Source organism: Chroicocephalus ridibundus, chromosome 1, assembly GCF_963924245.1.
Source record: "Chroicocephalus ridibundus chromosome 1, bChrRid1.1, whole genome shotgun sequence".
NCBI lineage: Eukaryota > Metazoa > Chordata > Aves > Charadriiformes > Laridae > Chroicocephalus > Chroicocephalus ridibundus.
This window is the reverse complement of record NC_086284.1, coordinates 123,554,391-123,568,505: the sequence shown is the minus strand read 5'-3', so window position 1 is coordinate 123,568,505 and position 14,115 is coordinate 123,554,391. Positions and strand designations below refer to the sequence as shown.

At 35.7% G+C, this 14,115-nt stretch overlaps 1 protein-coding gene across 9 annotated transcripts in view; it reads right to left on the bottom strand.

The window, feature by feature from the left end:
• Nucleotides 1–14,115, bottom strand: part of CBLB (Cbl proto-oncogene B) — a 135,635-nt gene that overhangs the window by 113,598 nt on the left and 7,922 nt on the right. For 6 of the 9 annotated variants that reach the window (XM_063349617.1, XM_063349636.1, XM_063349643.1 and 3 more), the window contains exon 3: nucleotides 11,182–11,432. The exons of the other annotated variants lie outside the window; for them this stretch is intronic. In XM_063349617.1, the coding sequence (XP_063205687.1) occupies nucleotides 11,182–11,432 (251 nt within the window). The remainder of the gene's footprint in view (nucleotides 1–11,181; nucleotides 11,433–14,115) is intronic. 9 annotated transcript variants of the gene reach the window in all.

Below are 14,115 nucleotides of genomic sequence, written 5' to 3'. Positions count from 1 at the left end.
GTTGAGTAAACATCAGCTAATTTATTTCTCTAATATTTTAGCCATCCATTTCTTCCCCGGCTATCACCTTTATAGTAGCTGGGTGGGTTGTGCTTACAGGTTGCAAGAAAGTATTTATGTCAAAACTCCTTTCAGTCATCCACTTCAATAACAAACTGCATTCCCAGAAATCACAGATTTAATAAAGGACTGATTTTTAAAACAAACATCCAACAGTCTGTCCTCTAAGTCCATTTAGAAATATATTTTCATTTTCTAACAATCCACATTTATGTTGCCTATTACAGTATAGCATTGGTAACGCTAAATTCATACAGGGCAAACAAATGAAAATGTAAAAACCCTGAGCTCTTTCAGAAGAGCATTTTGTATGGACATTTCCTTTAAGCCACTAAAAAACTGCTATGTGGTGTTCAATCGTGTTTCTTCCTGGCATTGGGCTTCATAAAGATTATTTCAGAGCGACTGCTGGGACCTGTGATCTTCACCCTCACCCATTCTTTTCTCCTTCCCAATCAAAGTGGAAAAAATGAGAGAAAACAAACTATTCTTTCTCAGTGGCACTTAAGACAATTTCATAAGGCAAGGTTCCTTTTAGATAATCATTACCGGCCTGTCAGACAGATATGCGTGTAGTTAATGAAACCACATATGCATAGACTGGAGGACAGCTGCATACCAACTGGGTCACCAGTGATCCATACTAATGGACACCTCCTAGATGAGCGCTGTCTTTTTACATTACTGTGCTCTGTAAGTCATTAGAGTCCCATTCCTCATAGGGCATTAATTATGGGGATTAACAGTAAAAGGAAACACATGAACAGGATGTTACGTACTACGTTTTTTTTTTTTTGCTTTGAATCTTTGTGTATTTGCTACAGCCATGAATTATGGAGTAAAAAAAGAATATTCAGAGTTTTGAAAAATATAATACAATATGGCCTTCCAGTCTGCTATGCTAAAGATGCCCATTTAAAAAGAGTATAGAGGGAGAGGATTTCAGCCTGCTGATATGACTTCCTCAGACACAAAAAAATTGGCTATATATGCCACATTTTCTGTATTTTCCCAATTGCAGCACAGAACATGTATCATTAAGTTGTAAAAACACTGAAGCATTGGCCACTGGGAATGAGCTGTCAGTATGATGCAGTTATGAAGTGGATTAAAAATTCATGTGAAGTTAGAACAGACACAAGCCTTTATCAGCGATCCTGTCATCCACCATTACTCTGGTACTACAGCCAAAAGCGTAGAACCCTAAATACTGCTCTTTATTCTAGGAAAATGTGGAAGCGCTGCACTGTGAATTAAAGGCATAATACTTAGCAGACGTAGATCACCTACAATGACTGAGGTAACCAAAGTAACCTAACTACAAATAAAGCACAGGTATCCAAACTCTCTGTTCTAACAAAAATATTAATACAGCCTAATAATTATGGCCCACTTGGCATTATTCAGATGATCCAGCAACCAAGTATGGGCTTTTCATATTTTAGTATTTCAGAGCTGAAAGTTAGGACAATATTTCATTACAAAAACACTAGGGGTTTTTTTTCCTAATATTTTTAAAAACAAATACTGGGGAAAAGAAAAGATAAAAACCACCTAAGTAGTAACGTAGACATCTCCTTTATTGCCGGTATATTAGGCGAGCAGATGTTCTTAACTGAGATTGTCATTGATTTTAATGACATATAATAGTTGGAACACAGGTTCAAGGTTTGTGACACCAACCTGCACTTCAGAATTTTCACAACAGGGTGTATATTTGAATGACAAGAAGCAGAAACATTTTCAGGCTCTATTTGTTGCATTATATCTTCCTTAAACATGCAGGACATTTAGAGACCATTAAATACAATTCACACAGCTCTGCTCTAAGTGTACTGATGGAAGGCTTATGTACCATATTTGCTGAAACTTGAAACTGTGAGTTTAAAGAAGTTGTTAATTTTTCTTCTGTCAAAACTAAGTGTTCTCCAAAATAAGAACAGTGTGTAGGGAGTTTGATATTAAACCCTAACTAATCTAGTAATATGATTATTTCATTTTTAAAGGTTATGTAATGACTAATTCTCTGTAGCCCCATAAACTGTTTAAAATGTTGACATGAAAAGAAATCTGAAGATGCTTCTCTTCATCTTTACACACTCTCCCACTAGAGAGTGGTTAGAATTAAAGGCCTGCTCTTGGATATGCACCTGTAAGGTCTCACCAATTAACGTCTGCTTTAAAAAAAAATTAAACATTGTTCTTACAAATGTTCTTGGGTACAAGATGTTTTATTACTGACCCTGCATTTCATACTTCCCATGACAGACATTCATGACTCAGAATCAACTCTGAGATGAGTTCACAGAATATTCTGTTGGCTAAGCACCATTTTCCATTGGAACAGTTTGAAAACAGATGCTAAGAAGTTTGTCTGTCTTGCATTAATGTCCTTTAACAAGACACAATTTTTTTCTCATGCAGTCATTTTTTAAACAGTATTGCATGAAATGTCCTATTTTGAGAATGATAAGTAACAAATGAACTTATCTCCTCTTAGAAAGGCACTAGTATTTCTAATATTGAGCCAATTAAGGTCTTTGGAGGGTTTTTTTTTTGAGGACAAGTAAAGAGGTTAGTAAAAGCCTTTAGGATATCACTAACACCTGGCACACAAAAAGAAGAAACAAATTAATACTCTTAAAGTGTGTCTTTATTCTTAGCGTAAGCAAAACTAGCATTTGTTACAGGATATAACAAATGTAAACTAGTGAGTGATCACAGATTTTCTAGTAAGTATGTAGGTCTCAGTTCTTTGAAAAGTTAGTCAACAGATACTAGAAAAATGTGAACACTGCACCCCAGATATAACTAATCAGGCTCTGGAAGAGACACTTGTTTTACTCATTTATAAACAAGCCCATGGATCTTTTTCTTTCTGCCACCAGTACCTAGGGTCTAATCCAATCCTGCAATACGCCAAGTACTTTCGGAGAGATCCACTCCTGGTTGTACAGATACTGTGCAATACTTAGGGTTTGAGCACAAGAGAAGGAGAGACAGCAACTAGTCAGGAGCTGATAAGACTTCCGTAGCTTACTATTCAGTATTCCTCCCTATAAGGAGACATATTTACATTATGCAAAGCAAAACTGGGGCTAATATCATTGATTATAATCTTTCATCATATATCCCAAAAATGTTTCTCTTACGTATCTGCTACTTTTATGTTTCCCTTTTAGTTATTGTATTATATCACATTAGGAAGAAATACAGTTAAATCTACCTTTACATCAGACATACCAGAAAACAGTGAAATCATAATTATTATGACCAAATATTACTGAAATGAACAAACATAATTAGTTATTTGTTCACCATTTTTCTGATCTGTCAAGGTATTTGCAAGGATAAATTCAATACATTCTTAATATGTATTTTACTTCACATTCTTTTGTTTACTTTACATTCTATTGTAGAATCTGCAAAGACAAAGTTAACTTGAGAATGAACAGCCACTGATAAAAAAAACCAAACAAGCTTAGAAGGTACTCTGTATGCAAATTACTAAATAGTTATACTAACTCTTCTGTGCCATTTTTAAGATGACTCAAGTAAATTATTAATATCAAAGCAAAGATCAGAATAGGAAGAAGAGAAATTTATGTCAAATGATCATAAAATATTTTAAAAATTTAATGAAATTATCAAAGTACTCTTTCTTGCACTTTACATTTCAAGTAATGGAACTGGATAGTTCCATCCATCATCATCTCCATAAATATCTCATTCTCTCTTTTTCTGAACTCAGTCAAACTTTGACTGTGTCAATCAAAACGTATAATTTCAGCCCTTTTCAGATTAAGGTTACTTCCTACTCTGTACAGGTTAGTGAAACTTTCTTTACTATAGGTTTAGATACTTAGCAATCATGTCTTCCAGCCTGATTTTTGGTCAAGCACTCTTTGGACGAAAGAATTATCACTACAGCACGTCTGTTTTTATAAACTGGCTTTACTTTACTTTCAAAGACAGGCAAAAGACCTTCTATTAACTAAACAGCAAGTGTACCACTTGAAAGTGATTATTCCCAACTTCCTTTTCATTTCTTTATAGAATAAAAGCAGATTTTTATTCTTTCATGTTTCTAATTTTTAATGGAAAACAATGCCACAGAACAGTAGGGAAAGGAAACCGTTTATTTTTATAACCTGAAATTAAATTAGATATGCTTATATATTTAGACATACATTTAAAAAAAAATGGACACTTTCTTCTAAAAGCTTTCTCTGTATTTCTTCTTCCATGGTCAGTAGCCATCACAAAGGCTAGTGTTGAAGGCATCCTAAAACAAATACCCAATCACTGAATATAGAATACTTCTGACAGAGAAGCAAAGACCATGTTTTCTAAAAATCAACCACACATTCAAAAGTGAATGATGAAAGATCCTTTCAGGTCCATTACAGGAGCCTTCCTCTCTACACAGTAAATTCAGGAGTCAGTGCTGTCTGTTCTTCAGGAAGATCCTAAAGTTGCTATCTTGCTATGATCAGCTGGGCTTTACCACACCTAAGAACATAGCTCTATTTATAGTTGGCAACCATGGCCTGCCTCCACAAGCACAGCTGTTCCCTGCAGAGACCATGCAGACAAGTACGGTGAAATGATGTGATAAACTGAGCCATTATGAAGCAGAAATGGGTACTGGTATCCTCACTGCCAAATCTGTATTTTCAGAAAACCACCTATTCTTTCCAGCTCATTTTGTCATCCTATATTGCTTTCTAAAGCCGAAATGGAACAATATGTTAGTATAGACACTGTTAGACAATGTTAGTATAGACACTTCATCGGTCATATTGCATAATCCTAGTAGAAGAACTGTCATTAGGTTTATCACAAAGGAAATTAATATATAACACATGAAAATTCTGCAGGACCGATTCCCCTAACTTTGTACTTTTTGAGAGCTTTCAAACCTGCACCAAGTGGGTATAAATGTTATGGCATCATAATTTGGCAACATTATCACATACACTTTTCACAGGAATAAATTATACAGAGTGAAACAAGGAATAGCTCAAACTGTGTACGTCCCCTCCCAACCAGCTGAACTCTACTCAGATGTGACTGTCAACACCACATTACTTATAAGACATTTGAAAGACTTGCACTAACAGAAAATGCTGCCTGATTTTATAACCGAGTAAAAAGACAAATGAAGTGCACATATTACCCCTCTGGTACCCAAATAGATATGAATCAAGGATCTAAATCAATTACAAGAATTTACAAGCCACCATTTTTTCATTTAGAACCTTTATCATTTTAAAATCCTTGCCTTCTTCCTCAATCTGAATAAATAGTTGCCTTTAAGTTATTTTGGTACTAATACTTCCTTTGTTCTCATTTGGTAATACCCTCCCCCCAAGTACTGAAGATGATCAAAAACATCTAAAAATTTAAATGTTGCCCTACAACAACTGCAGTCAGACAGCCTGTTTGCATTTATGTTGAGAACGAGCTGTCATAACGCTGTCCTACCATTTGTAACCTCCACGTGTTCTCACCTGCCCTCTGCAACAAGAGTCTCTTTGTCTGAAAGGTGTGTTTGACTAACACTCCTTGTTTAATTTAGACTAGAACCAAAAATAGCAAATGGCTTGTGCTTCACTAAATTTGCATTGAAGCTCAATCACTCACGCGGTTCAGGTATACCAAAGGGTTTCTTAAAGCTGTTTTAGTTCACATCTGGTTTTACATCACATCTAGGGAACAGGAAAGGGAGAAGAGGGTGGAAACTCTCAACATAACATATAAGCGTCCAAAAAAAAAAAAAAGTCTCATCGCATTTCCTTCTGTCATGCAACCCCATCCAGTCAGTCATGCACTCTTTTTTCCTCAGAAGAAGCCTCTTTTTAGAGGCTACTTATTGTGCCCAAGTTCCATTGCCAATTACTGTATTATAGGTTATACTTTCAAAGAGAAAGTGTCCTCTTTTTTTCTAGGGACAGGAGTCCAAGGACAGGAGTTCAAGCAATGAGTCAACAGTCCAGAAGCCCTTCAAGCAGAATAATTTCATAAAAAACAAAACAAAAAACAACTAGTGAAGGAACCATCTAAAAATACATCTAAATAAATACAAGAGAGGACAGGACAAATACTAGATTCCTTTGCCTTAACTTCAGCAAGATTAGAATAAAACAGTCAATATCTTTTATCTTTAAAACAAGTAGACATAGCTTAAGTATAGGGGTTTACAGATCACGTCAGGCAACAGATGGATGAGATGTATAGCTTAACTGTTCAGCTTAGAATTTACTGAAGACCAGAAGCTACATAATATGCTTGGAAAATGGGACAAATCACAGGATTCTAAAGAGTCAATAACTTTCACCACAAGATCACAATTTCAAATTGAATCCACTTTGGTGAAGGTTGCAATCCCTGCTATCTGACAATTACTGAGTTATCTATATGATGTTAACCCATAGCCAAAACTGGCTCTATGAAAAGAGCCATTAACATCCTTTTCTGAATCTGTACATTCTATTTGTCAAACAAGAAAACCATCCGCCAAAGCAACCTTAACTTGTCCAAATAAAATCATCCTGAATTCAAAATATTCTTTTCCTTATCCTTCTCTCAATTAACAATATCTCCTCTGTCTGGAGACATGAACAAGTTACAAGGCTAACTAAGTTATAAACTTCCTAACTTCCTGTATATAAAACAGCAAGGTTGCGGTACAAGATGAGGTAATTCAAAGAAGTAGGGTAAGCTACTTCTCCTTTACCACAGGACAGAAGTACACAAGTGGCTGTTACTGCATTGCAGCTGACATAGCTGAAATCCACCCTGATGCTTACCCTTGTAACTCCTTATCAAGCCTACACTTTCAAAGCAAGGAAGGAATGGGATAGAAATTTCAGCAGTAGAATGTTCTCTAACAAAAATGCTGTGTACTTTGATGTGCCAGTCCAGAGACTTGATTCAAGAACCTTAACTGATCTCAGTTGTCAACATGGACTTCAGGAAGAGAAATGGAATACTTTACAAACCCACTAACCAGCATGAACAGTAATAAAGGAGAACCTGATCTATCACTTGAACCGTAGGTATAAAACCTCCCTAGAAGACTTAAGATAATATAAGTATTCCGCTCTAACAAAACCCTTAATCAAGCTGTAAAATCTAGAAACATGCAATTTGAATCAAGACACCAAATGGCCAGATGCGCAAGAGAATTCAGCAAGACTTTCTGTACCGGAACAGGAGTGGTTTTATGATCACCTTGAAGGACTTCCTTGACTCAGACCTTCCCTACACCCACACCTCTTTCTACATCAACCCCAAAACCACTTCAGCTCTTCTTCTCTTACCATCTTCACCTGTACTGCCCATTACTTAAGAAACGTCCACCTTTCATCTCATTCTCCTCTTCCACTTCTGCAATGCCACTTAAAAACAAGTAGCCAAGTAATTTTGGCTGAACCAAGCAGCATTCAAGAGATTATTAAAAAATAAGTATACACCCTGGTTTTATACTCTTCCTCTTCGCCTCATGTAAAGGGCATATAGCAGAAGGCATGCAACATTCAAACAGACAGTGAATAAGTTCCATCTCAAGACATATTCTTCCAAGGATAAAATTTACAGGTACACACAGGAAAGCTAACGCTTATCTCCATTACTAAGAAATGGTTGTGTTAGACCTGCAGACGAGCATCTTGAGTGCATCCAAATATAATCCCCCCATTGCCACTTTATTCCTCCTCTAGTCTTATTATTGTAACTTATCTGCTTGATTTCTACACCTAGCTAACATATTTGTCTGAAAAAATTGCCAGAATACAGAGTTTATATTTTTTTATGGATGCATACTTTTGGAATGTAGCAAGACAAAAGGAAGTTTGGACTTAACAGAAACGATGCCTTCCAGCTTTAGTCTACTGCCCAATAAACAACAAAGGGGAGGGGAAGGGAAAAAAAAAAAAAACAACCCCAACCCAAAACTTCAGACCCTCAGAGACACAGAAAGCCTTTTAAAAAGAGTAGACGAACCTGAACCAGTAATTTTAATAAGCCTGTGTTAATAACCTTTGAAAAGTAAAATCTGTGACAAAAATAAAATCTTTAAATTACTTCATACACAGAAAAACCTCTGTGCAGACTATATCTAGTACAGTTTACAGAATTTATTGAGCATCATCTCTTACTTCATTAAGCAAGAGGACTATAAGACAACATAATTTTATACTAGATGCCATACCCAGAAGGTAGATGTAATTCATATTCAATAAACAAACTTGCAAGCCATACTTTCTCTACTTAGCAAGACCTATCCCATAAAGTAGAGAATGACAGCACCAACTATGCTTAAACAGCTATCATATGTGTTTGACGTGGAACACAGGATAGAAAGACAATACTATCACAGTGTAAGCTTTTGTTTTAGCCATTTGTATGTAATCTGACTGGCACACTAACTTGTTTCATCCAAAGGGTCTTTGAGAACTAAAAGTCATGACAAATTCTCCACAACAGAGTAATTTTGGTGTCATCAGGCAAATAAAATCATATGTATATTGGCACTGGTTCCTAAACATACCATCACTATAGAAGTGAAAAGATTATTCAATAACCCTAATAGGTTAAAAGTATACCAATCAGATATATATACAGAACGCTTCCAAATGGAGCCAGTTTCTCTTTTTCATGATGACCTTTTATCCAGAAACCACAGACACAGTAAATGAAAACAAAACAGAAATATAAGACTGAAACTGGCCAGGTGTCAACATGAGAGGCTTTTGGCTTGCCTTTTTTTTTTTAAAATCGAGTAGACTTCAATTTGACAGTCATTTTAGAAGCATCTTCAAAAAACACTTATTTAAATGATCGCTCCTACATTTGCATTATAACATTAACAAATAACATACTCAGGTTAATGCAGCCATATTTGGAAGCAAAGAAGCTAAAAACATTAACAGTTTCTTGTATTAACTTATCAAGAATTAACGTGATTAAGTATGTTGAAGCACTGCAGAGCAAACAGGTACCTAGTCATAGGGCTCTGCAAACAAGTATAACTTCATTCAACTTTAAACTAGGGCATGCATACAGATAAAACATCACCAGTAGATGAAAGGGGGCGCACTGAAGCCACAAAGATCTAGACTTTAACTTATAATGGCATGAGGCATGAACTGCTGAAACAATGCTTACACTTTCTTTTTGTTTGTTTAAATATTCTGACATACAGTCAGAATGCAGTTTGTATAGGAAACACAACTAACAATTTTAGCACAGGAGAAACATTTCTATTGTACTCCTTTCCACAAGCTTCAAACTCCATCATTCAGGCAAAATATAGTTGTCAGCTTCTGAAATACTGAAATTTAGAGAGCCTGAAGTAGTTATTGTGATTCAGTGCACTTCATTACTATGTTTTGTTTCAAAATCCCTCCTCTCCAATCATCTCACAAGAATGGCCCAAATAAATGACAGTAAATATGCTAACTGTACCTTCTTCAAAAAACGTTTGCTTCACAAAAGACATCCTTATATCACCACTGCTACCTTTATGCAGGAGATGAAGTGGGTAATTGGAAAGAAGAAAGTAACTCTAGCAACTACATACTAAAACACTGTTTGAATAACTGTACAGAGGATATAGTCAACTGTTTTTAAAAAAGTGACATTGAAACTGGCTTTAATTTATTGCTAACTGTAAGCAAAACCGTAAGTAAATCTGGGTTTCATACAACGTAGGGAAGTCAAAATAAAACCTGTTTACATAATGCAACCATTTATGTCAATTTTCCCTTACCATAAAAGGTTCTTATTTCCTTTGCAACACAATGACTTCTGTACATACAACAAATGGGATATTAAAAAAAGAGCCCATAGCCTCAGTGCTGAACAATTTTTCCAGGGCTTCTGGTAAGAATGCATCTACAGTGAAAATGTTCCTTTATATTCTTATGAATTTAAACACAAAAAACATTCACCAAGATCTTTACTCATCACTAAAATAGTTCAAACAGTGTATTCTGCTTCTCTTAGGCAAATCGCTCCAAGCATATTCACAATTGGACAATCTTTACATACTTTAAAAAAAAAATCCTTAGATGTTAAGCAAGCTTCAGACACCCTATCGAGCACAGAAGACTACCACAGTATACTGAACAGCTATAATCATTGCTGAAGATCTGGAAGGAACATATGGATAAATCGAACATAACAGCAGTGACATTTACAAGAATGTAGACATTTCATTGCTTCTACCGACGCTTTCACCAGCTGAAACTACTCTACAACCCTGCCTCTGAGCTCAGGTGTAGACAGAATGGCAGGATTCAATCCTCCATTCACTTCCTCTCTATCTCCCGTTTCGCACTATCTCCTTTAGAAAAAGGAAACTCTGGAAACAGCATTGTATCTTTTATTTGATTAGATTTAAAGATATACCACACATGGCAGAGTCTGACTGCCATGACACTGCTGTACCCCTTCCCAAAACAAAACTACAGATTTTGCACAGAAGTTCTTGAAATATTATTTTTAAAATATTAGGTAATAAAATATTAAAAGCCTCTTCACTCACCACTAAGAGTATGCGTAAAGTAGACATTAATCCCTGTTATTAAAACTGAACCACTGCAAATCAGGAATCCATTAAATTTCTGAAAGGCTTCTCAGCACCAAACTAACATTATCATCACCTTATGCTAACATCACACAGTATCTCAAAAATGTGAATATTGTTTTGCTCCATTTCATCACTTGCAAAAGCTCTAAGTCAATATCCATCATGGCTCCCCCAGTTTTAAGAACTGGGGTAGGGAGGTCAAGCTCAATCCAAGTAATAGTCACTCTCTCTGACAGAGGAAAAACTACATACTGTAGGGTTCTGTGAACAAGTAATTACAGTGAAATTAATGTTTTATGAAGGAAATGCACTTGGTTTTAAAGGTCACAAAGTGACAGAGAAGAGCACACAGTGGAACAAATCCAGCAAATTACTGATTGACCTGCAGGGTCAATGAATCCAAACAATAAATATTTCTGCTCTTTAAATAATTAAAAATGTCAAAACACAATGGCTGCAGACAAACAGTGTTAAGAATGCAGACAGGCCAGACAATCTACTTTGTATTTAAATATTTCACTTACCTGTCCTGTGACTGCTCCTCATACATTCTTTCCTTTCCTTCTTTGAAGAGTCTTATAGCCCGTTTTGATTTTTTCATGAGACTGTCAATGTATATTTTAAAATATTCATTCTCACTGAGTTGTGCAAGTTTCTGGTTGTCATCATATTTGCTCAGTATAAGTCGTAAATGTTGGTAAGTGTCTGGTAAAATGTCAAGTATGTAAGGTGGGCTGTTTTTGAGTTGAAGCTTTGGGTTTTGGCACAATCTTACCTATAAGCAAAAACAAGACAATGTAAAAGACAAGAAATATGTTGGGGCAAAAACTGATCTGACATCTTAAAATTAATAGGCGTAAACATACTTCTCTAGCCTCCAGGCACAAAGAATTAAATCCTACTTCATTTATATTCCATGAAATCTCAACATAGTCTCTAATGTCAAAGGATATAAAATATAACTTAATCCCATCAGATCCATAAACAGCAAACAAGCTTACTTACATAGTTTGGGGAGTTGCTTTTAAAGTAAGAATGTCTTTGCCTGTCAACTGTATCCTAAGGAGTATATTATCAAAACACAGTATGCGACTAATGCCAAGAGCAGTAGTTTTGTACAGATCTGTTTGCTGCAGGTGAACTTCCCTATGGATGTTTAAATGTCTAATAAGAATTGACCTTACAAGTTACCTTGTCACCTGCTGGTTCTCTCTTTTCTCTATCTGACAATATAACCTCTTAGAACCTATAGGATTTTAAAGTTTGAGAGGTCTACACATATGAAAAGGTCTGAACATATGAAAATGAAATGAACTTGGCCAATGATTCAAAAACTACTAGGTATAACAGGCAGAAATCAAGTCACTCACAAACAGATATCGTAAACCAGGAAACAAAACATTATAAACTCAATGTTTTCCAGTTCATGGTTGTAATAGATAACATCTTAAAGGACTTGGAATCATCATGTTCCTAAATGGCACAAAAATTAATTGAATAATATATACTACTTAAAAGAATAAGCTTCAGATCAAGTTAACACCTTTATTTGAATCTAGTCTCCACTGGAAATGTTTCTGGAAGAAGTTGGTATTGTTTTTGTTTTCTGAACATATACATACAAGATTAACTCCTGGCTACCTAAATTCTTTAGTACCTGTTCTGTAATGTTCTGTACTAGAAAGCAAAAGAGATCGAAACTAATGGGTAGTTTTTGAGTGCTACTGCATTGAGCTATCCATGTTCAGCTAAAACACTGCAGAGGGACACATTCTAGACATATGTGTGCGACTGTACATATGCAAATACTTAAGAAAAAATTGAGTCCATGTGGTATAAAAGTTTTATAGGTATCATTTGGAGATTGCCACATTATATATTAGTGAGTTTGACATTCTTTTGAGGTAACTGACGAGGCTGTAAAAACATCTTAATACTGCCTAAAGTAGATTCCTATTCCTGCTAATGCATCAACTTCAAAAAAGTGCAGTCTTGAGTATTTCGGGGGCAGGGGGGGAGAAACAAACTTGTATCCTATAATATTCACTTCTTTAAACTCAAAGTTATATCCCTATTGCTGACCCCTCCTTCCATTTCTAGATCTAGATTCAAAAATTTACTGCCTTAAGAGGGTTGCCACTAACAGACAATCATGCACCACAAACAGCAAAGCAAACGCATAATTGTTATTTCCCTCTTAAACATACACACAAAAACATACCAGGCAATTTGATTTAAGTAACTGGGATCATAGTTAGAAAAGTACGGATAGAAGAGTGGACCAAAGTCAAGCACTAACAAGTTTAAAAAAAAAAAAAAAAAAAAAAGAGAAGTCTAGCACCCTTAGAACAGTGCAAACTCATAACTACTATAGAAATGTTAGCACCATTCAAAAGCAGTATTTAAAGCATGACTTTTGCAATAGCTCCCCTCGTTTCACTGACCCATTGCATTGTTACTTTAGTAATTTTATTTTTCTTTCAGATACTAGACCAAGTAATGGATCAGAAACCCTTCTGATGCGTTCTAGAACAGACAGTCCTCCCACAGAGAAATTTACTGTCTTAGTAGGAAACAAAGACAGCAAATGGATGCAGGCAAATATGAATACATGAGCACAACAGTATTCAACATGCTAAAGAGTGGTTCAGGGCACCAGCAGTTAAGTGTTTCTAGACATAAACCGCAAAGTTTGAGGGCAAACTCTGAAAGAATTTAGTGTCTCATAAAGGAATTCCTCCCAAGTTGAGGAAGATGCTGGAAGGGAACCAAAAAAAAAAAAAGTAAAGCATAAAGATGTGTGGTCATCTCTTCAACAGGTGATGAAATCTGGAACTGCAATTCATAACTGCAGTAGCAAGACAACAAGAGACTCGGAAACTGAAAATAACTTGTTTATTTTTTGTGTGATAAAGGGAAGATTACCAGGATAAAGAAAAGTCATGGGATAGGTGATCCCTGCAGTAGCATTCTCAAAGTATAAAGATTGGATATGATGGCATTCTTCCTTCCAGTGTCAGAAAAGCAAAGCTGAACTTACTGATACACAAAATAGCAAGGCCTGGATGAGAGTTTTAGGTGCATGGATTGATACAGAAGGTTATATTTGTCTGTGAATCACATCTCAATCTGAAAGATTCAGACACAACTTTTAAAAGAGCAGTTCAAGGAGTTGCCTGAGTGACGGCAGGATGATTGTATCACCCCAGAAGATCAAGAAAGGAACTAACAAGAGATACTTATGAACAAGATTAAACATTTTCTTTTAGTTACACTGAAGTTTAGCTGACAGCTAGAATTCTTTAAGGAGATTTCAGAAACATGAGCAAAGAATTCACAAATGTAGGCAGATCTGTAGATCACCCATGCAGAGACATATGTGAATTTCTTTTTGTAGAAGAGTTAGAACTGGAAACCCAAAGACAGAAGTGAAAACCTTTATTAAAAACGTAGATATT